This window comes from Rhinatrema bivittatum, chromosome 16 (genome assembly GCF_901001135.1).
Source record: "Rhinatrema bivittatum chromosome 16, aRhiBiv1.1, whole genome shotgun sequence".
Taxonomy (NCBI): domain Eukaryota; kingdom Metazoa; phylum Chordata; class Amphibia; order Gymnophiona; family Rhinatrematidae; genus Rhinatrema; species Rhinatrema bivittatum.
In genome coordinates, this window is record NC_042630.1 from 42806490 (window position 1) to 42828080 (window position 21591).

Genomic DNA, 21591 nt, shown 5'->3' on the forward strand with positions numbered 1-21591 from the left:
GAGACAATTAGATAGAAGGGTCATATGACATTTTCAAAAGTACACAGGAGACAGTTTGCCCTCCTCGGCTGCCAGCACAACTGGGGAGGTACAAATAATGCAGGAAGTTTGTCTTTGAGAAAAACTATTTGAAATTTGGAAAGAGTTTTAAAGCATGGTTATATGGACAGCATTATAATGAAGAGGAAAACTTTTATTATCTTATGCTTTTATTATTCATTTAAGATATTTCAGCCAATGTTTTATAATTTTAAGACATTGTATATGTCTATGATATATATTGTTTTATTTTAAGTATGTTTCAAGAAAGATATAGCAGAATTAGAAAAGGTACAGAGATGGGCGACCGAGATGATAAAAGGGATGGAACAATTCCCCTATGAAGAAAGGCTAAAGAGGTTAGGGCTCTTCAGCTTCCAGAAGAGACGGCTGAGGGGAGATATGATAGAGGTCTATGGAATAATGAGTGGAATGGAATGAGTAAATGTTAATCAGTTGTTTACTCTTTCAAAAAGTGCAAAGACCAGGGGACACACAATGAAGTTACTGGCTAATACATTTAAAACTAATAAGATACTTTTTTTTTTTTTTACTCGATGCATAATTAAGTTCTAGAATTCATTGCCAGTCGATGTGGTGAAAGTTGGTTTAAAAAAAAAGGTTTAGACAAGTTCCTGGAGGAAAAGTTCATTAACAATTATTAAGGGACAGTTGTAGAAATCCATTGCTTACTCTTGAGATAAGTAGCTTGGAATCTATCTACCCCTTGGGATCTTGTCAGGTACTTGTGACCCAGCTTGGCCACTGTTGGAAACAGGACACTGGGCTTGATGGACCCTTGGTCTGACTTAGTATGGCAAGCCTTATGTTCTTATGTTCCTACTGTATTTATTTTCTACATGTGATTGCATCATAAACAGTGCTGTGATGGTTTGTTAATTGAAGTGCAATATGTCAAATAGAATAAATGGGGTATTGTAAAATTACTCCTATTGCATATAGCTTTAATAAGCATTGACAAGGTAAATGTAAGACATTGATAAGACAGGCTGAGAGAGAATTTAAAAAGAAGTTGGCCACAGAGGCAACAACTCACCAAAAAACCTTTTTAAAATATATACGAAGCAGAAAGCCTGCGAGGGAGTCGGTTGGACCATTAGATGATCAAGGGGTTAAAGGTTCATTTAGCAAAGATAAGGCTATTATCGAAAGATAAAATTATTTCTTTGCTTTGGTGTTTACCGAAGAGGATGTTGGAGAGAGAACCATTCCAGAGAGAGTTTTCAAGGGTGATGATTCAGATGAACTGAACCAAATCACAGTGAACCTAGAAGATGTGGAGGCCGTATTGACATACTGAAGAGTAGTAAATCACCTGGACTGGATGGTATACACCCCAGGGTTCTGAAAGTACTAAAAAAATGAAATTTCAGACCTATTTCAATTAATTTGTAACCGATCATTAAAATCATCTATTGTACCTGAAGACTGGAAAAAGGCCAATGTAACCCCTATATTTAATCGAAGCAAAAAGGGGAACACCAATCATCAATTATCTGTATTACCATGCACTCAGAACAATGTTTTATGTATTCAAGGTATTGTTATTCTTTTGAAGAAGTGCATGGTAATACAGATAATTGATGATTGGTGTTCCCCTTTTTGCTTCGATTTAGTATTTTTGGGAACTCATACGCTCTTTTCTTGATTTACACCTATATTTAAAACAGGCTCCAGAGTGATCCGGGAAACTGTAGACCAGTGAGCTTGACTTCGGTGCAGGGAAAAACCATGGAAACTGTTATAAAGAATAAAATCACAAAACATTTGATGGGAGATGGGACACAGCCAGCATGGATTTACCCATGGGAAGTCTTGCCTCACAAATCTCTTACATATTTTTGAAGGGGTAAATGAACATGTGGACAAAGGTGAACTGGTAGATGTGGTGTCTTTGGATTTTCAGAAGGTGTTTGACCAAGTCCCATATGAGAGGCATCTGAGAAAATTAAAAAGTCATGGGAGAGGAGGCGATGTCCTTTTGTGGATTGCAAGCTGGTTAAAAGACTGGAAACAGAGAGTAGGACTAAATGGTCAGTTTTCATAGTGGAAAAAGGTAAATAATGCCTTGGGGATCTGGAAAGGAGTACGACAAGTGAGGTGATCAAATTTGCGGATGATACAGAGTAGTTAAATCTCAAGCGGATTGTGATAAATTGAAGGAAGTCCTTGCGAGACTGGAAGATTGGGCTTCCAAATGGCAGATGTAATTTAATGTTGACAAGTGCAAAGTGATTCCATATAGGGAAAAATAATCCTTGCTGTAGATATACTGTTAGGTTCCATATTAGGAGCTACCATTCAGGAAAAATATCTAGGTTTCATAGTGGATAATAAATTGAAATTGTCGGCTTAGTGTGCTGTGGCGATCAAAAAAAGCAAACAGAATATTAGGAATTATTAGGAAGGGAATGGAAAATAAAAAGATGGATGTCATAATGCCTCTATATTGCTCCATAGTGAGACCACATCTTGAATACTGTGTATAGGTTTGGTCACTGCATCTCATAAAAAATATAGTTGCGATGAAGGTACAGAGAAGGGCAACCAAACTGATAAGGGGCATGGATAGCCTTCCCTGTGAAGAAAGGTTAAGGAAGTTAGGGCTGTTCACATTGGAGAAGAGATGACTGACAGAGGTCTACAAAATCATGAAAGGAACACGTTAATGTAAATTGGTTATTTACTCTCGCAGATAATAGAAGGACTCCATGAAGTTAGCAAGTAGATCTTTTAAAGCAAATCAAAGGAAATTCTTTTTCACTCAGCGCATAGTTAGACTCTGAAATTTGTAGCAGAGGATGTGATTACAGCAATTAATGTGGGTTTTAAAAAAGGTTTAAATAAGTTCCTAGAGGAAAAATCCATAAACTATAAATTTCTATATAATAGTAGGTTGACGGACAGAAAATGTGTGATGGTAAACGGAACTCTCTCTGAAGAGAGAGCGGTTTTAAGTGGTGTACCACAAGGATCGGTGTTGGGACGGTCCTGTTCAATATCTTTGTGAGCGACATTGTGGACGGGATAGAAGGTAAGGTTTGTTTTTTTTGCGGATGACGCTAAGATCTGCAACAGAGTGGACACGCTGGAAGGAGTGGAGAGAATGAGATGGGATTTAAGGAAACTGGAAGAGTGGTCGAAGATATGGCAGCTGAGATTCAATGCCAAGAAGTGCAAAGTCATGCATATGGGGAGTGGAAATCCGAATGAACTGTATTCGATGGGGGGGAGAAAGGCAGATGTGCACGGAGCAGGAGAGAGACCTTGGGGTGATAGTGTCTAATGATCTGAAGTCGGCGAAACAATGTGACAAGGCGATAGCTAAAGCCAGACGAATTCTGGGCTGCATAGAGAGAGGAATATCGAGTAAGAAAAGGGAAGTGATTATCCCCTTGTACAGGTCCTTGGTGAGGCCTCACCTGGAGTACTGTGTTCATTTCTGGAGACCGTATCTCCAAAGAGACAGAGACAAGATTGAGGCGGTCCAGAGAAGGGTGACCAAAAAGGTGGACGGTCTTCATCAAATGACTTACGAGGAGAGATTGAAGAATCTAAATATGTACACCCTGGAGGAAAGGAGGAGCAGAGGTGATATGATACAGACTTTCAGATACTTGAAAGGTTTTAATGATCCAAAGACAGCGACAAACCTTTTCCGTCGGAAAAAAATTAACAGAACCAGGGGTCACAATTTGAAGCTCCAGGGAGGAAGACTCAGAACCAATGTCAGGAAGTATTTCTTCACGGAGAGGGTGGTGGATGCCTGGAATGCCCTTCCGGAGGAAGTGGTGAAGACCAGAAATGTGAAGGACTTCAAAGGGGCATGGGATAAACACTGTGGATCCATAAAGTCTAGAGGACGTGAATGAAGAGTGGGTGGCTCGCGGGAATGATGGCTACTACCTGGAGATAATACCCTTATTCAATTAACATACACACGGTTAATGCAACTCAAACATTGCTCTAAGCTTCAATGGCAAGAGGAAATGTGGAAAAAAGGATTTGCATTCACAAAAAAGCGGGGAGTAGCTTGCTTGTTACAGCGGTTACTACCCCAAACCAAATAAGCCTGATACTTCACTTCAATGTATATCAAGCATAGCTCTCTGCTTCAACGGCAGGGGAGAAAGTCTGATACTTCACTTTCAATGCATATCCAGCATAGCTGTCTGCTTCTTTTTTTTTGTTGAAATAATTTTTATTAACTTTTTAAAGATAGTCACTTACAGAAAAATAAGCATATATGAACTTGTACAGTGCACCATGACATAAGTAAAAAAATCCAGTTTACGAGCAAGTATCAACATGTATGGCAGGAGGCATTAATCCTGCAAGTGGCTATTAGTTAAGAAAGCATAGTACAGAAGAGGAGGAGAAAGAGAGAAGAAGAAAAAGAAAAGGTGACACTTCATGCGGGTTGGCGTATTGCCCAGCGGAGAACAATATAAGGGCTGGGGGGCGTACAAAGTCCACATCATGTGACATGCAATGCTAAATAGTCGTCAATCGGCTTCCACACCTGAGACCAGGAGGATAATCTGTGATATTTGATTGCCATGGCCTTTTCGTATTTTAGATATAGACAGACTGAGTTCCACCATAATTGCTTGGATAGCATATCACTTCTCTTCCAATTTGCCATGATATTGTGAAGAGCCACTAAAATTAAAAAGTCCAACAATTTTTGAGCGTGATTGGGGAGGTCAGTAAACGATGGGTCAGAACCCCGTAATATAATTATGGAGTATGTAAGGGGTATAGAGAGATTTAGTATGCTAGAAATTGTCTCCCACATTGGAGTCCAAAAACCGGCCACATAAGGACAATAAAAAAGGGCGTGAGAGTACCTTTTGTGGCGTTGCAGGACCAACAGTTATGGGTTTGGAGTAATCCTGCACGGTGCATGATCCATGGAGTCCAAACCGCTCTATGGAGGATAAAGAAAGCGGTCTGAGTAAGGCTAGAAGAAAGTGATATGCGTATCGAGGTTTTCCATACTCTGGTCCAATTTAGGGGTCTTGTTTCAGAATCGATGTCCCGTGCCCAGAGAGCTTGGAGGCTGAGAATGGACTTAGAAGGGCGAGATGCCTTGAAAGTTTTATATAATCTGGAGGCTAAGTGTCCCAAAGTACCGTATGTCTGAAAGAAAGAGGAAGCAAAAGGGGGAGTGGTGGAATTTATCTCTTGGAGGTTGATGGCTGATATAGAAGAACGAAGTTGTAACCATGCATAAAACTGAGTCGCTGGGAGGCCATATTGGACTCGCAATTGATCAAAGGGGAGAAGTGAATTCTGATGCAGCACAGAGGTTAACAGCCAAATCCCTGATTTCTTCCAAAGCGACCAGTTAAGGGGGCGCCCCGCTATTCTAATCCCGGGGTTATCCCAAAGTGGGGCCATAGAAGACGTCATCCATGCTGGCATATGTTGGGGACGAAAAGTATCAAGCAGTTTCAGTGCTTTGTGCAGGGTGGCAATAATAGGATTGGATGCCGCTACCACTGTTAGAGGAACCCCTGGAAAGTACCTCAGTGGGATAGGGGAAATTATTTCTCGCTCGATTGGCAGCCAACAGGGGCATTCCAAGGGGCTTGGATCAGATTCAAAGTAGTACCGTCCATGCTGCAACAAAAAAGCCAGATGGTATAGGTAGAAATCTGGGAAGTTCACCCCCCCTTGTGAATTAGTACATTTTAACTTTTGTAGGGCGATGCGCGGAGCTTTATGTCTCCAGAGAAATCTGGTTAGCAGAGTCTCAATAAGCTTGTAGAAGTCCGAAGAGAAAAATACTGGAGTGATAGCTAGAAGGTAGGTTATTCGAGGCGTAAGTACCATTTTGATAGTGTCAAGTCTCCCCCACCAAGAAAGATGCAAGGGGGACCACTTATAAGTGGTCTCCCTTATCATCTGTAGTATTGAGGATTCACTGTAACCCAGGGTGGTGGGGATGTCCATGTAAAACCGAACTCCTAAATATTTGAGGCCATGGGTGACTCTCTGTATGGAGTATTGGGTGAAGGTCAGCACTGAACCCATAACATTAAGAGGGAGCAACTCAGGAACGGACTGTTTTCCCCAGCCCAGCCCCGGAACACGCTTGCTCAGGAGGAGGAGCCCGCCAGCTTTAAAATCTGCTTGGAGCGGTGCAGCAGGGAGGAACGGACTGTTTTCCCCAGCCCAGCCCCGTGTTAAAAGAAGAGCGTCCCCTGTGTCTAATTACAGAATAAATACCAGCTTCAGACGGTAATAAAGAAAGGGGTTTATTAATACAGGTAATTATATAGAGGAAGGCGGATAATTCCTCTAGGAGCAGAAAAATACAGAAAGAATTTAGTACAAGCAAAGGTGTACAAGGTCTGTTTAAAATCTGCTCAGTGTTCTTAACGTGTGCATCAGCTTATAAAGGGTCTGGGGTCTGCTATTATCAGTCATCTGCATAATCCACACCCTTTACCTTTAATAGCCAATCGATATATATTTTAACATGTGTACTTTAGCTTGCTCTCACTATAGGCCACAGGCCTCTTCTTATCAGTTAGAATAACAAACTTAGTTCCATCCTTCCAGGAATGATGTCATCTGTGCTGGATAATTCTCTGGCAAGTTCAGTAATCAGTGCTTCATAGTGCTATAACTACATATGTGCAGGATATATGCAGTGCACTATTCTACATATCCCCCTGTGAAGGGTGATTGGCTAAGAACCCTTCATACCTATCTGAGTCACATATCGCCATGTCTTAGGCTGCCCAGCCTAGTTAAGGCTACTCCTTACTGGCGAGAGGCATTACCCGTCTTCGTACCGATATGCTCATTTTTCACAGATAGTCATTACAGGTGGCGGGGAATGATGCAGTGTCAGCATGAGAATCCAGAAGCATCAGGTTCAAGGTTTCAGCTTGATTAAGCATGATCCGAGTGCTAGTCTGTGTTACCAACATTGCAGAAACTTGATCACGGCATCTTCGTAGGCAGATACAGAGACATGGTAAGCAGAGACAAACAACTAGCCCAAGTAAGGCAATTGTACACATGGAGCCAATTAGAATTTTGAATCCTGAACCTAAACTAGAAAACCATGAGCCAAGGGATCCAAATGGATCACTGACATCAAGTCCTTTCCAGGTTTGCACCGGTACATGTGCTATAGACATCATGTTCCGAGTGATTTCCTCAATCACTTCACCCTTGTCGTCTATTTGAAGACAACAGTTACTGAGGTTAAATTTACCAGATAATCCTCTTTCTACAGCTAGTATATAATCTAATGCTAGATGATTCTGATAAATAGCATTCCAAAAACCCTTTTGCTGAGTGGCTAATATTCTCAGTGCTTTAGCAGTTTCATTAGTAATTATTTCAACAACAGCTTGCAATCTTATAATACGATTCAACATATAAATTGGAGTTCCATAACCCCAAGAGCCTTTCTAATAGGTTACAATATTGAGCCAATAAGAATTTACCATTTGAGCTTGCATGGTATAGTTGAGAAAAGATTGAGATAAACAAGAAGAATTGCCTATAGCTATAGTGTGTAATACTGTGTAAGGGCTATGAATGCACTTTGTTGCAACGATGGAGTGGGCCAATATCCACTGCGCTTTACATGAGATAGGATCGGTGCTTTTACACATGGGGGTCACAAATATAACAATCAAGAGGGATAACCTAGCAGAGCAGTTGGACATCCTTCTTAAAAGGTACAGAGAAAACATGAAGAGGTAATCCATTAAAATGGACAAGGAGGAGAAGGAAAAACAACAAAAACATAAGGCATGTTCTGGTCATAGGTAGGAGTAGGTACAGTTGCATATCCTTGTGAGAGGAAGCCTCAGTTAGAATGGGTAAATTTCTACAAGGAGATCAATCTCAGAATAAGCACAAAGGCCATAAAACTACCAGGAAATATTTGTGAGAGGGTATAAACAAACTCCAGGTAAAATCTGAAAGGAAGTGTTACAGGAAGAAATGTTCAAAAAGGTTACAGAGAAATCAGAGTATAAAGGGAATAGGATATTGGAATATAAAAAGCCAGCAAAGTAATTACTATAGGTACAGGCTGTAGAAGAAAGAATAAGTCAAAGAGATGCAGAGGTACCAACAGTAAGACGAGTGGGAAAATGCTAGAAATAGCTTACAGCAAATAGAACAGCATGAATGTAACGTACTCTGATGTAGCAGAAATATATATGCACATAAGAAAAGGGGAGATCCAGAGAAAAACCTGATAGTTAAAGGATAAGAGCGTGTATGGCCAAGCCAAATCATTACCACATCTATAGGTCACATCCCAGAATGCGGGTAGGGAATATACTTAAAAATGAGGGAAACCGACCTTTCGGTAGAGAGTCAAAGGGCAAATGTCATAACTAGATCTTGAGGAGTGTCTCATTTATGGACTTGTATCCATTGTTGGGCAGGGACTTCAGTAGGGTCAAAACAGGTAATGGTTGTATGCACATACACTGTATTGTGTGGAATTATGAGAACGGTATGTAACTGTCCCTTCACAATCATAAGGGAATTCGTATAGCAGAGTAGAAGTTTTAGTCGTACCATCTATAGTTACTGTGATGCAAGCATTACAATTCGGGTCAGTGGTGCATACAGGGAGTATGCCATTCCAAAGGTATAATGCACAAAGAAGGATAAACATGTTAATGCAAAAAGTGAATACCAAACTGAAAATACAAAAGCAAACTGATAGTAACAAATAAAAGAAGGCAAAGAAAAAGGGCTGTTGAAACATCAGGCAAGTGCAGTCATGTGACAAAGCATCTGTAGGCCCAATAGTGGATAAAACATTGTCCAGGGATAAGGGATTCAAGAAAACATTTGACCATACTGGGGCATATCTCGTTCTAAGAGAGCAATCAGTGGGATATAGTATGTGGGTAATGTAATCAAGGCAGCTTTCATAGACAAGGGTAATGGGTGAAGAAAAGCATATTACATAATCATATAAAGATATAAGAGGTTGGGGTTAGACAAGGAAGATACTACAAAATTTAGAAAAACCAGCATTAATTCTGTCCAAATAATGGCAATTTGCAAATAGGACCAAACAGCATCTGAGCAAGACAAAAACAATGAATACGATGTATGATGGCAGTCTTTGAAAACAGTTCACAGTCCCAGTCAGGATAATCTTTGAATTCAATGATGCAGATGGGGGAAAACAGGTCATTCAGCTTAGTGCGCGTCAGGGACAGGAGACAGAGCCGTGCAGTTCGACAGTAGGTAAGTTACTTGATCAGAAGCTACCATAAGAGCAAAACAAATTCAGATTAATTAGGGAGAAGAGTTCACCACAGACATCACATCACAAAGAACATTAAACTTTGACACACAACGGCACTCATTCATCAGAACACAGAAGACAAACAAGAAACACATGGTTTACTGCTGATGAGCTCAAACCCCTGATCAAAAATAAAGGTAGGCCAAAAAAAAACATAAAAAAGTACTGAGAAAATGTCTAGATCGATCTAGAATAAAAACAAAAGAAAAAGCAAAAAACAATCAGTTGAAAAATGAAAAACAATGAAAAACGGAGAAAAAGAAGAAAATGTAATCTTCAAATGGTCCAACGACTATTGACCTGGGGAAACATAAAATCTGAGAACAGATAAAGGTTAGAGGAATTACAGCTCATTTGAAACTAAATATCCTGATATGAATTCAGCAAACTACAGTCATAAAGCTACTGTTGGTTCTTTAATATAGCTGCGCCACTAGGAGGCGCTGTGCTCATTAATATTCAGCTTTCACTCTTTTTTTTTTCTGAAAGACAGGCCTGTGACAAAAGCATGGTTACCGGGATAACTCTTGCGCTGCTGGGGAAAACCTTCACCTCTGTGAAAGGAGGAAACATCATTAATTAGAACATATAACTGATACATAAGGGCAATTTTCCAGTGTGCAAGAAAAGACTTAGGACTGTACTGTAAGTATGCCAGCGCAATGACCAAAGCACTGTATACCGTGAAAGAGACAGAATCCTGACTGCTAAAGAATTCAAGTTGTACGCAATGTCCCAAAAACTATGAATTATCTGAGTAACGTTCAATTCCTTGCTAATCCATGGTTAAACTAAACACACGGACAGCCTTTATCACCTTCCTGTGAGAAACCCTATCTCCGTCACCACACAGCGAGACAAGCAGTGAGCTTGAAACATGAAGGCAGATCCCTGCAAACTGCAGCAGATAATGCCCTCAATGCCAACTGATCACGGACTCCTGTAGGAAAGAGTACTATACAAACATTGGTCAGGAATAAATAGAGAAAGGAAAAAACTAAAAGTGCAGGGGAGGGTACGCTTTCCAGTAAACTAAACTGATCAAAGTATGAAAAGGGAGTCTCTTGTTATTGTGTGTATGTGTATGTTGGTGTGGCCATAGGCAAATGAAAGGAAAGAATTTAATGAAACCTAAAAACAGTAAAAGTCCAGGATGTATAGAGCAAGGAGGATGAAAGGAAAAGATGCAAACTGCGGCACCCTGTAAATTGTCCCACCAGAGAGGGAGACTAGGGATGGCCTCAGCACTGGCCAAAGCCCTGCGGGGACGGAACTTAGAAAATATAGCTGTTGCAAATAAAATGTAAGAACTATATAATACCTAAAACCAAGAAATGACCTGCAGGTAGTATCCTGAAAATATGTCCTAGCAGATGATGCCATAAAAGTCAGCCGTGCAGGCAGAGCTGGGAGCAATGGAAAGGATAGCACAGGACAGAGGACAATATGAAACAGAAAAAGAGAGAGAGAGAGCTCACAAGGTTCAAGAGTTATTTATTGGTGTATTTGTATGTTCAAGTAAAGACAGAGCACGGGCCAGAGCAATGCAGACAGAAAAGAATAAGCAGCGAACACAGGAATAAAGGGAATGGCAGAGGGAGGGGTGTCATGACGTCAGCCGCCAGAGGACTCAGCATGAGCCAGGACAGACAGGCACGGAGAGGCACTAAGATAAGGAGCTTGAAACAAAACTTCACTTCCCACCAAGCACCACGGAAGGGGACAAGGGAGTGGGAGGAGACACAAGAAAATGACTACCAATCCCAGGAGGCAAGGCCAGTACCTGGGGCTCTCAATTCACAACTTAACACTACAGGAAGAGAGGGGGGGGCGAATAGGGGCGAAGCAGACTGATGGGGTCCGCTCTCCCCCGATACAGGAATGTGTGAGGGAGGGGCTGGGGGGATGGGAAAGGCGAGAGTTGCCCTGCGCCTCTCATCTGAAACAAAGAACAAAGAAAAAAAAAAACAGAACAGTTAACTAGAAAGAAGGACAGCAGTGTAGATGTCCAAAATTCAGGGCTCAGTAACTATGCTAAAAGTAGGCAAGTCAACTTCCATGCAAAAACTGCAATTCCCATCATGCACCAAAAAAATCCCAGAGGAGCACAAAGGTAGGAAATCAAACAGATAATTAAAGGAAAGTAACTGTAAATCACAAAAGTGGTTCAGAAACTAACGGGAGCTAAAAAAAAAAAAGGAACAGAACATTTGCAGGCAGGAAAGCATAAAAACTGTTATATAAAGGAAAGTAAGCAATTCAGTGGCAGGAGAAGGGGGGGGCTGAAGCTCCCCCTGCGTTCAGTATCTGTGTGCTAACAAGCCACAAATTGTAACATGACAGCAGGCAGAAAAAGGGGAGGGGGGATCACCTCCGTTCTCTGAGCAAAGAAAGAAATTCCAAAGGGTGGGGCACGAGCACTAACGTCCAAATAACCCAGGCACTTAACTCAGCAGCAAGAAATGCCGAGCGTAAACTACGGAAGGGGAATCACAGAGAACAGTAGAAACAGCGTCAGAACTAAGCTGAGCATTGGATGTACGTGGAAAACATATTTAAGATCAGTTAAAATAATCTCTGATGCTGTAACTTCTCCCAGTTTTTTCTTTTAAGGTCAGAGTTAGTAGGGGCAGTCCAGTGAAGGAAAGACAGCACAAGTAAAAGAAGAACAGAGCAGTGGGCGGAAGAAAAGCCCGTTGGAAATGCAAAGCGAACAGCAATTAACACAGCAGGCGATCTCCCAGCCGCACGGGGAAACCAGAAACCTGGAATCAGCCAGCAGTAAAGGCGATAGACAGGCACAAAAAAAACAGAGAGAGAAAAAACTAAGAAGACCAGAATTCAATGCGGTCACAGGGGATACACTGCGGTGGGGGCTACCTCCAACTCGTGCACTCGCTCCGTGAGCGCTGAACAGAGAGGGGGAAGGGAGCAGGCAAGAAAAGAACAGACCATGAGCAATGAAGCCATAAAACTTGAATAGCTGCAGTTAAACTAACAAGGGAAGCCAGTCACACAAAGAAAACGAAAGTGAAAGAAAATCAACACAGCAAAAAATAGGAGAAGACAAACAGGCAGAGAAAGAGACACAGAGAGAAAAAAAAAACTAACAAAACCAGAATGCAATGCGTTTACAGAGGACGAAGCAGGGCAGGGAGGGGGGGGGGGAGGTATGGGGCCAACGCCCAAAGTGAGTCAGGCGCTGACGTAAGCAGGAAGGAATGTGCAGGAGGAGGGGGAAGAAAGGGGGGGGGGGGTGGGCGTGACAACGCACAGCACCAAAAAAGGACAAAACTAAAGGGGGGGAAGCAAAACTCAATTACCCAACATGCACGGAGAAGAGACAAGGGAGGGGCGAGTTGGGAGGGGCGAGGAGGGAAAGCGAGGTGGCAGATAGAAGGATGAACACCAGACAAAGAAACCGGTCGCCACTTGGCACAGGAATGCAAAGGAATGCAAGGGGGGGGGGAAGGCGTCTCCCGCCTCAAGAAACAAAGAAAGTGCAAGCAGAAGCAAGGAAATGCAAGGGAGAAAGTAGAAAAACATACAGCATTTAAACAGAGCAAAGTAAACAGTCAGAGAGAGAGGGAAGAAAGTGAAGGCAAAGGAGAAAAGAATGCAGAAGGTTTACAACTACAATAAACGGAACATCAGAGAGAAAAAAAGGGAGGGGGAGAGGGGGAGTAGAAAATCTGCACGAGAACACCAAACTGAAGTGAAAGTCTGAAAGGTTGAAATAATACAGAACAAAACCTGCTAAATTAGCTCGTTGGTATACACACACATAGCTGGGAAAAAAAAAAGTACTCGAAAGCAGATTCCACAGACAGTAAGGAATGTCATTCAAAAGAAGCACGAACTACAAGTTAAACTAGGTCTGGCAGACTAACAAACTATAGTAAAAAATAAAAGAGAAGACATAGATAACTGAAACATTAATCAAATCAATCACTTTTTCTTAAAAAAAATTAAAATTAAATCCCATACGTACCCAATCATGAACTGAAGGACTTCTCCCTATGGATCAACGTCTTGAATCCAAAGGTGAGAAGAGTTTAATGGTGACCTCCGTGGCAGCCACCGGACTCACTTCACGATCTTGCCAGTACTAAAGTACGCTAATGACCCCAGGTCACCCTAAGTGGAACTGGTTAAGTAGTCAAAAGCTTTAAGCAGGTCCGCAAACTGCTGTAGCCGGTAAGTCACAGGAAAGGGGCGCAAATCCTTTCCTATGAATCCCAGCGGTGGCTCCAGATGTTAAAAGAAGAGCGTCCCCTGTGTCTAATTACAGAATAAATACCAGCTTCAGACGGTAATAAAGAAAGGGGTTTATTAATACAGGTAATTATATAGAGGAAGGCGGATAATTCCTCTAGGAGCAGAAAAATACAGAAAGAATTTAGTACAAGCAAAGGTGTACAAGGTCTGTTTAAAATCTGCTCAGTGTTCTTAACGTGTGCATCAGCTTATAAAGGGTCTGGGGTCTGCTATTATCAGTCATCTGCATAATCCACACCCTTTACCTTTAATAGCCAATCGATATATATTTTAACATGTGTACTTTAGCTTGCTCTCACTATAGGCCACAGGCCTCTTCTTATCAGTTAGAATAACAAACTTAGTTCCATCCTTCCAGGAATGATGTCATCTGTGCTGGATAATTCTCTGGCAAGTTCAGTAATCAGTGCTTCATAGTGCTATAACTACATATGTGCAGGATATATGCAGTGCACTATTCTACACCCGGAACACGCTTGCTCAGGAGGAGGAGCCCGCCAGCTTTAAAATCTGCTTGGAGCGGTGCAGCAGGGAGGAACGGACTGTTTTCCCCAGCCCAGCCCCGGAACACGCTTGCTCAGGAGGAGGAGCCCGCCAGCTTTAAAATCTGCTTGGAGCGGTGCAGCAGGGAGGAACGGACTGTTTTCCCCAGCCCAGCCCCGGAACACGCTTGCTCAGGAGGAGGAGCCCGCCAGCTTTAAAATCTGCTTGGAGCGGTGCAGCAGGGAGGAACGGACTGTTTTCCCCAGCCCAGCCCCGGAACACGCTTGCTCAGGAGGAGGAGCCCGCCAGCTTTAAAATCTGCTTGGAGCGGTGCAGCAGGGAGGAACGGACTGTTTTCCCCAGCCCAGCCCCGGAACACGCTTGCTCAGGAGGAGGAGCCCGCCAGCTTTAAAATCTGCTTAGAACGGCGCTCCGCCAAAGCCGCGCGTGCCTAAGGGGCGCGCGCGGCTTTGTCCGGCTTAGTCCGGACTAGACGGACTGGCGGGGAATTTTGGTCCGATCATATCGCTGGGACTTGTGAGTATAAATTGCACAAAGTGAACCGCTTTTCTGATTGTTCCTAATTGATATTGTGGTTTTCATAATGCCTGCTAAAAGAAAGGGTAAGGTTAGGGTCTTTCCCCCTGAGACCCTGCCCCCGTTAATGCAATTAGAAATTGAGCGTTTCATGACGCAGCTAAAAAGTCAGGGTGCCAGTGACTCTGTTGGGAGCTCCCTGGAAGGAGAACAGGCAGTTCCTCTAGAAGAGGCTTCCCTAAGCCCTGTCCTACGCACACATCCAATGCATCGTGGAGTAGAGGGAGCAACAGCTGAGCCTCCTACTGAAGATGTAGGAGGTGTTTCAGCGAGAAAGGGGGTTGCTCCCATCTCAACAGTAGAGAATACAGGAGGAGATGGGGAAAAACAAGAGGCCCCTCTTTTAGAGGAAGGAGGTATAATAACCTCCTCAAGTTCCCATCTAGCCTCCTCCCACCTTCCCCTGCATAGTCCTACAGAAAAACAACAGTCCACGTTCATAAGATCGGAGACAGCCACATTGAAAGATATTTGGGATTTGATTAACAGCTTAAACGCGACAGTGAACCGCTTAGAAACTAAAATAGATTCAGTATCCTTAAATTTTCAAGGCCAGTGTCAATCCTTACAGCAACAAACGATTGAAATAACGAATAGAGTTCAAGAGTCTGAGGAAAAAATAAAATTAATCCAAAATTTGAATTTGACCATGATTAAAGATCAATTATCATGCACAAAAAGGTTAGAACAATTAGAAAATAATGCACGACATCTTAAATGTAAGGTTTCTCAATTTTCCTAAAGTTGCGGGAGAAATCCCATTTACAACTTTAAAGAAATTTTTAGCTGAGGTACTTGGTTTTCCTGAAGGTGTATTATCAATTAATACTTGTTTCTTTGTTAAGAGTACCCCCAGAGCTGCTATAACAGTACCGATCAATTTAACTAGTTTTCTTGAAAATTCTACTTTGGAAGTATTGGAAAGGAATACTTTAATAGTTTCCTTTATTTCTACATTAGATATCAGTAAATTAATGAAGACTTATTTTCAAAAATATCCTATATTATATTATGGTCAAAATGTGAAACTTTTTCCTGATTTAGCTCCTGTAACTCGCAATAAAAGGCGAGAATTCTTGGCAGTAAGGCAAAGGGTAATTTCTTTAGGTTATTCATTTCAATTGAAATATCCTTGTCAGTGTATTTTAAAAAAAGAAAATGAATAATTTAGTTTCACAATTATAGATCAATTACATCAGTTTATTGAAGCACGTGAACCTGTGACCTCATCACCAATATCTTAAAATGGGTAAAGGCAGGACAAATTATAGGAAATGCTGCGACAATGTGCATGTTACTTGTTTTTGTATTCTCTTATTTTCTCTTATTTTTTGTTCTCTTTAAACTCGCAAGCCTGGCGCATAAGGTTATCTTTATTCTTTATTATTGCAATGTCATAAGATAAATTGTGTTAAAATTGAAGTATATATTTCCAGATGAATATGCAATATATTGAATGTAAATTGGTTTACGTTATGTAAAAATTAAAACTTTTGATAAATAAATATTGAAAAAAAAAAAAAAGAGGGAGCAACTCAGTTTTATGCCAGTTTATTTTATAGCCGGATGCGAGGGAATAGGTGGATATAAGGTGGAATAAGGCCGGGAGAGATTGCTCTGGGTCAGTGAGAAAGAGGAGAACTTCGTCTGCATAGGCAGATAGTTTGTACGTCTCCTCTCCCATTGGGAAACCTGCAATAGTGTCTGATTGCCGAATAGCTAATAATAAAGGTTCTAGGGCTATATTGAATAAAAGAGGGGAAAGGGGGCAGCCTTGTCGAGTGCCTCTGTTTAAATGAAAGGGGGCAGATGACCGGTTGTTAATAAATAAGAAAGCAGAAGGGGATGTGTATATGTTATTAATCCAAGAAAGAAAAGTTGGGCCCACTCCGAACCAGCGAAGGGCGGCTAGGAGAAAAGGCCATTCGACTCTGTCGAATGCCTTTTCTGCATCGAGTGAGACAGCTATGGCTGGCAGTGGAAGGGAGGGGGCATGATGCAGGACATGGAAAAACATCCAAGTATTGTTGGCAATTAACCGGCCTTTAACGAAACCAGACTGATCCGGATGTATGACTGAGCATAAGACCTGTGACAGCCTGTTAGCTAGTACCTTAGTGAAAATTTTGTAGTCGGCATTTAGTAAGGATATTGGTCTATAATTAGATATAAGTGTAGAGTCCCTGCCTGGTTTAGGTAGGACCACAATGCACGCTTCAGTGAAAGTAGAGAGAGATTCAGAGTGGGAGGTAAAGGAGGAGAAATAAGCATGCAGCCTAGGTACAAGATCAGATTTAAATGCAAGATAAAAGTCCGAATTAAATCCGTCAGGGCCTGGTGCTTTCCCAGCAGGTAGAGATGAGATGGCCGACGTTATTTCCTTCTCCGTGATAGGCTGTTCGAGAAGAGCCACTTGATCAGCTGTAAGAGAAGGATGCTGTAAAGACTCCAGAAAGCGCTGTATACAATCTGCCGACTGGTGCACATCTGCTTCCGATTGGTATAATTGTTCGTAAAAATCCCGGAACGCCGTTAAGATATCCGAGTCTGAAGTTAAGGGTTGAGCTTGAGGAGACAGTATCTTAGTTATCCTTTGTTTCTCTTGGCGTTTTTTAAGATATGTAGCCAGGAGATGGCCACATTTATTATGTTCCGCATAATATAAAGCTCGGGAGTGGTGAAGGCCTAGAACAACTTTTGCGCTCAGAACTTGATTGTAGTGGTATCTCGCTTTGAGCAAGGATGTCAACGAAGCCTGAGTGGGGGACATCATATGCTGTTGTTCCAGTGTTGAAATTTGAGTTTCTAGTTGCAAGAGAGTAGCTGTCTGAGCTCTTCGGGATGCAATGGTGTGGCTAATGATGTCTCCCCGAATAGTGGCCTTGAAGGCGTTCCAAACAATGGAGGGAGAGATTTCCAGTGAAGAATTAAATTGAAAGTATTCTTGGATTTTGAGTTGGAGGGAACTGATGAAAGCTGGTTCAGATAGAAGAGATGAGTTGAAATGCCAGCGGCGATCATTTTGGAGAGGAGAAGGCAGGCGCAGTGTCAGCGTAACCGCCGCATGGTCTGAGACTAAAATAGGTGCAATAGTGGCAGATTGAGTATGAGGAACCAAGGAGCGTGATATTAAGAAATAGTCTATGCGGGAGTATGAAGTGTGAGGTGGTGAGAAGAAGGTGAAATCCTTTGTTGTGGGATGAAGAAGCCGCCACGGATCAGTAAGGCCGAAGGAGTCCATAAGATGCTTTATAGCTATGCAGGCCTTGGGTTTCTGAGGTCTTAATGCGGAGGATTTATCCAAGAAAGGGTCCAAGTCCCCTCCCACAATTATGGGACTATCACCCATGGTTAGCAAGTTAGCGAATACAGAGTGAAAAAATCCTGGATTATCAGAATTGGGGGCATATATATTGAGGAAAGAATAAGTATGGCCTGCGATCTTGATGTTCGCCATTATCCATCTGCCGTCTGTGTCTGCTGTTTGAGAGATGATATCCACGTCCAGTTTTTTATGTAGGAGGATGGCGACCCCTCTCTTTTTATGGACAGCAGGGCTGAATATAACCGAACCGACCCATTGTTGCTTAAGCTTTAATGATTCCTTAGGGGTAAGGTGGGTTTCTTGTAGTAGAGCTATGTCTGTATGCAAAGTTTGTAAGTAACTGAGGATCTTCTTTCTTTTGATTTGGTTTGAGAAGCCGTTGACGTTTAAGGATATTACATTAATGTTAGAGGTGGTAGTAGCCATTAGACAGGTTTGGAGGATCAGTACTGATGATGTGGAATTTATTCATTGCTTGAGCCATTGTAAGTTGGTAAATACAGATTAAGGGCATTTTTGCGCGGTATGGAGTGTCACAGTTCAAGCAGAAAATGGAGCAAGAAGAAGAGAAACAGTAGAAATAGTAAGTCCAACGCATGGAAAATTGAAGAGCCATGTGGCAATAATTAACAAGTTGAGCCTCCGAATGCGCCAGAGGTCGCGGCTGGCCTAACAAGTCAGCCAGGTCGCTGGAAAAACTTAAACTGCCAGCTTAGAGTTCTATGGGATCAAAATGAAAGAGTCCTGATACACCGTTGGTAAAAACCAGTGAGAGAAAAAAAAGCAATGAACATATAAACTAGTGTATCATTGTGTATCTCACCGCTCAGGTAGGCACCACGAGCTACTCCCAAGGGAGCTGTTGGAAGGGGAACGAAGCTCCGCTGGAGCCACGAGGTAGCTCAGGTAATCATCCCTGCAGAACCTTGAGATCTCAAAAATTCGTCCAGGGCTTCTGGAGTTTGAAAAATTTTTGTGCGATTGTTTAGCGTGACCCTCATTTGTGATGGATATAGGAGTCCATATTGTGCCCCGAGAGAACGCAGTTGCGGCCGCAACGTCAAAAATTGTTTGCGGCGCGCCGCCGTGGCCTTAGCGAAGTCTGGAACAATTATAATATTGTTCCCTTGATATTGTAGTGGAGCTGAGTTCTTGGCAGCCGCCAGAATGAGCAGTACTTGGGGGTGCCTGAGCACTTTGAAGATTATGGGCCGCGGATATTTAGCGCCCCTGATCGGCTTAGCCGGGATCCGATGAGCCCTTTCAACTTCAAAGGGCTGATTGAATTTTAGTGTAAGGTGCGATGGGATAAAAGTAGAAATAAAGGAGACAGAGTCCGTACCTTCTGCCCCTTCTGGTACTCCAAGTACTCTGAGGTTGTTTCTGCGATTGCGGTTAGACAGATCTTCTACATCCTTTTGTAATTGCTCGATGCCAGAATTCAGACAAGGGAAAGCCGCTGTGGCCACTAATAAAGAAGAGGCTTGCGCTTTCACGTCGTCCAGCCGTATTTGAAAAGCCGCTATTTGTTTAGTCACTGTTTGCAGTTCGCCCCGGATAGCAGAGGTGGTATCAATATTTACTTGGAGCATTTCTTTAAGTTGTTTGAGCTCCGTAAGAACCTGATCCGCAGACGCCATATTTTTTGAGGCCGCAGTTTTGTCCGGCGTGGGTGGGTCCTGTTTCGCTCTCTTAGAGCCGGATACCGCCGCGAATGCCGCCTCAATTTTCCCAGACTTGGCAGCTGCCATCATTCGCTGCAGAATAAGACAATGAGCGGTGAGTTATTCGTAGAATAGAACTGATTTGATCCCAAAATAGTATGTGACCCAGCGGAACTTCAAGGCTAGGCGGCCATCTTGGTCGCTGCTCAGGAGCGCCCCTCCCATAGCTGTCTGCTTCAATGGCAGGAGGGAATGAAGAAAAGTGGATCTATATACAGACAACAACTAACAAGGACTGAATTACATAGTCTGGGTAAACAAGCATGGGTGTAGCTTGCTTATTGTGGTGGTTACTACCTCTAATTAATTAAGCTAGATATTTCACTTAGATGCAGTTCCAACACTGCTCTCTACATTAATGGTGGGGGTGGAAGAGAAATAGAACCAAAAGGTTACTAAGAGCCAAGAGTAACAGATAAGTATGATAAAAAAAAAAGTGTGAAGCTTGCTGGGCAGACTGGATGGGCCGTTTGGTCTTCTTCTGCCATCATTTCTATGTTTCTATGAGATTTATTTAATGTTTGGGTAATTGCCAGCTACTTGTGACTTGGATTGGCCACTGTTGGAAAGAGGATACTGGGCTTGATGAACCCTTGGTGTGAACCAGTATGGCATAATTTATGTTCTTATGTAAGAAGTTATTTAAAATAAAAATATGCAGAAATGAAGGTCAACAGATTTAGCTGCACATGACACCTTTTTACTTGACTTTCATGCCTGGCTAATTAACTTTTGAGGGAGTTGCACTCTTCATTAGTTTACAGCAAACTCTTGAAAACTAGTCACCAACATTTGACAGTAGTCCGATAAAACAGTTGCCTGTTAACTTACACATTCAAGTGGGTTAACATGGCAGTTTCACTACTTTATTAAAAGAATTAATTGAAATTAAAAAAAATATTAGTGCATGAAAAGAAAACGGTGACTAGGATTTTTGTGATTTGTGATGGAGCTGTTGAAGTTTCCTGTAATGCGTTCAAGTGATTCCATGATCCCAAGTAAAATTACCCCAAACCCACGCTTTCTTTATAATACAATTTCTGAAATGTTTGGTAATCAACATGGGAAGCACGAAAGGGATGCAGACAGGATTTTATAAAGAATGGCAAAGTGACATGTTCAAGGTCAGTGAGAGTAACAAGATTTGAACCCAGGCTCCCTGTTCGCTGCTTTAACCATTACCAATAACCACTAGCGCATTCCACTCCTACACTATCTATTTTGATCCAGGTTAAATGGAAAGGAAGCCACAGGCAAAGAAGGATAGAAGATCTAAAGTGAGAGAGACCAATTGGTCCCCATAAGGGATATGGGAAGGCTGACCTAAATTTTAGGAGCAAAGTTTCAGTGATGAGGAGATAAAAGTTTAAGGATCATCTGGATAGGGAGGAATAGCAAGTAATGAGGGTGGGAATGTATGCAGGAGCATCATTCCTCAGCAGAGACCAGAGGAGCAACATAGCCTATCCTTGGAAAATGGAATGAGTCAGTGAAGTTCTCAGGTAGACAGGAGAATTTCAATTGTTTTTTTAAAGCTGTTGTAATGTTTTCTTTCCAGCTATCTGTGAAAATCCTGCTTCAGCCAGCAAAACTGCACATTTATGGCCAATTGGGGATAGTGATGCTTCTCCAGGTAAGCTATGTTCATGTTTCCTTTTGTGGCTTGGCTCAGATGTAATTCAGTGACCTGACTTCTGTTTAAACTTTCCCTGTTTTGTGTCACCACAGGTTCCAAGGACCATGAAAGCAGCTTTGGTAAGCAATCGTGGGGAGATGGGCTTGAACATGTAGTTAAAACAAGAAAGGAATCTGCTTAG

At 42.2% G+C, this 21591-nt stretch overlaps 1 protein-coding gene across 6 annotated transcripts in view; it reads left to right on the forward strand.

The window, feature by feature from the left end:
- Window positions 1–21591, forward strand: part of LOC115078151 (killer cell lectin-like receptor subfamily F member 1) — a 45684-nt gene that overhangs the window by 5209 nt on the left and 18884 nt on the right. For all 6 annotated transcript variants that reach the window (XM_029580856.1, XM_029580857.1, XM_029580854.1 and 3 more), the window contains exons 3-4: window positions 21333–21407; window positions 21503–21529. In XM_029580856.1, the coding sequence (XP_029436716.1) occupies window positions 21333–21407; window positions 21503–21529 (102 nt within the window). The remainder of the gene's footprint in view (window positions 1–21332; window positions 21408–21502; window positions 21530–21591) is intronic.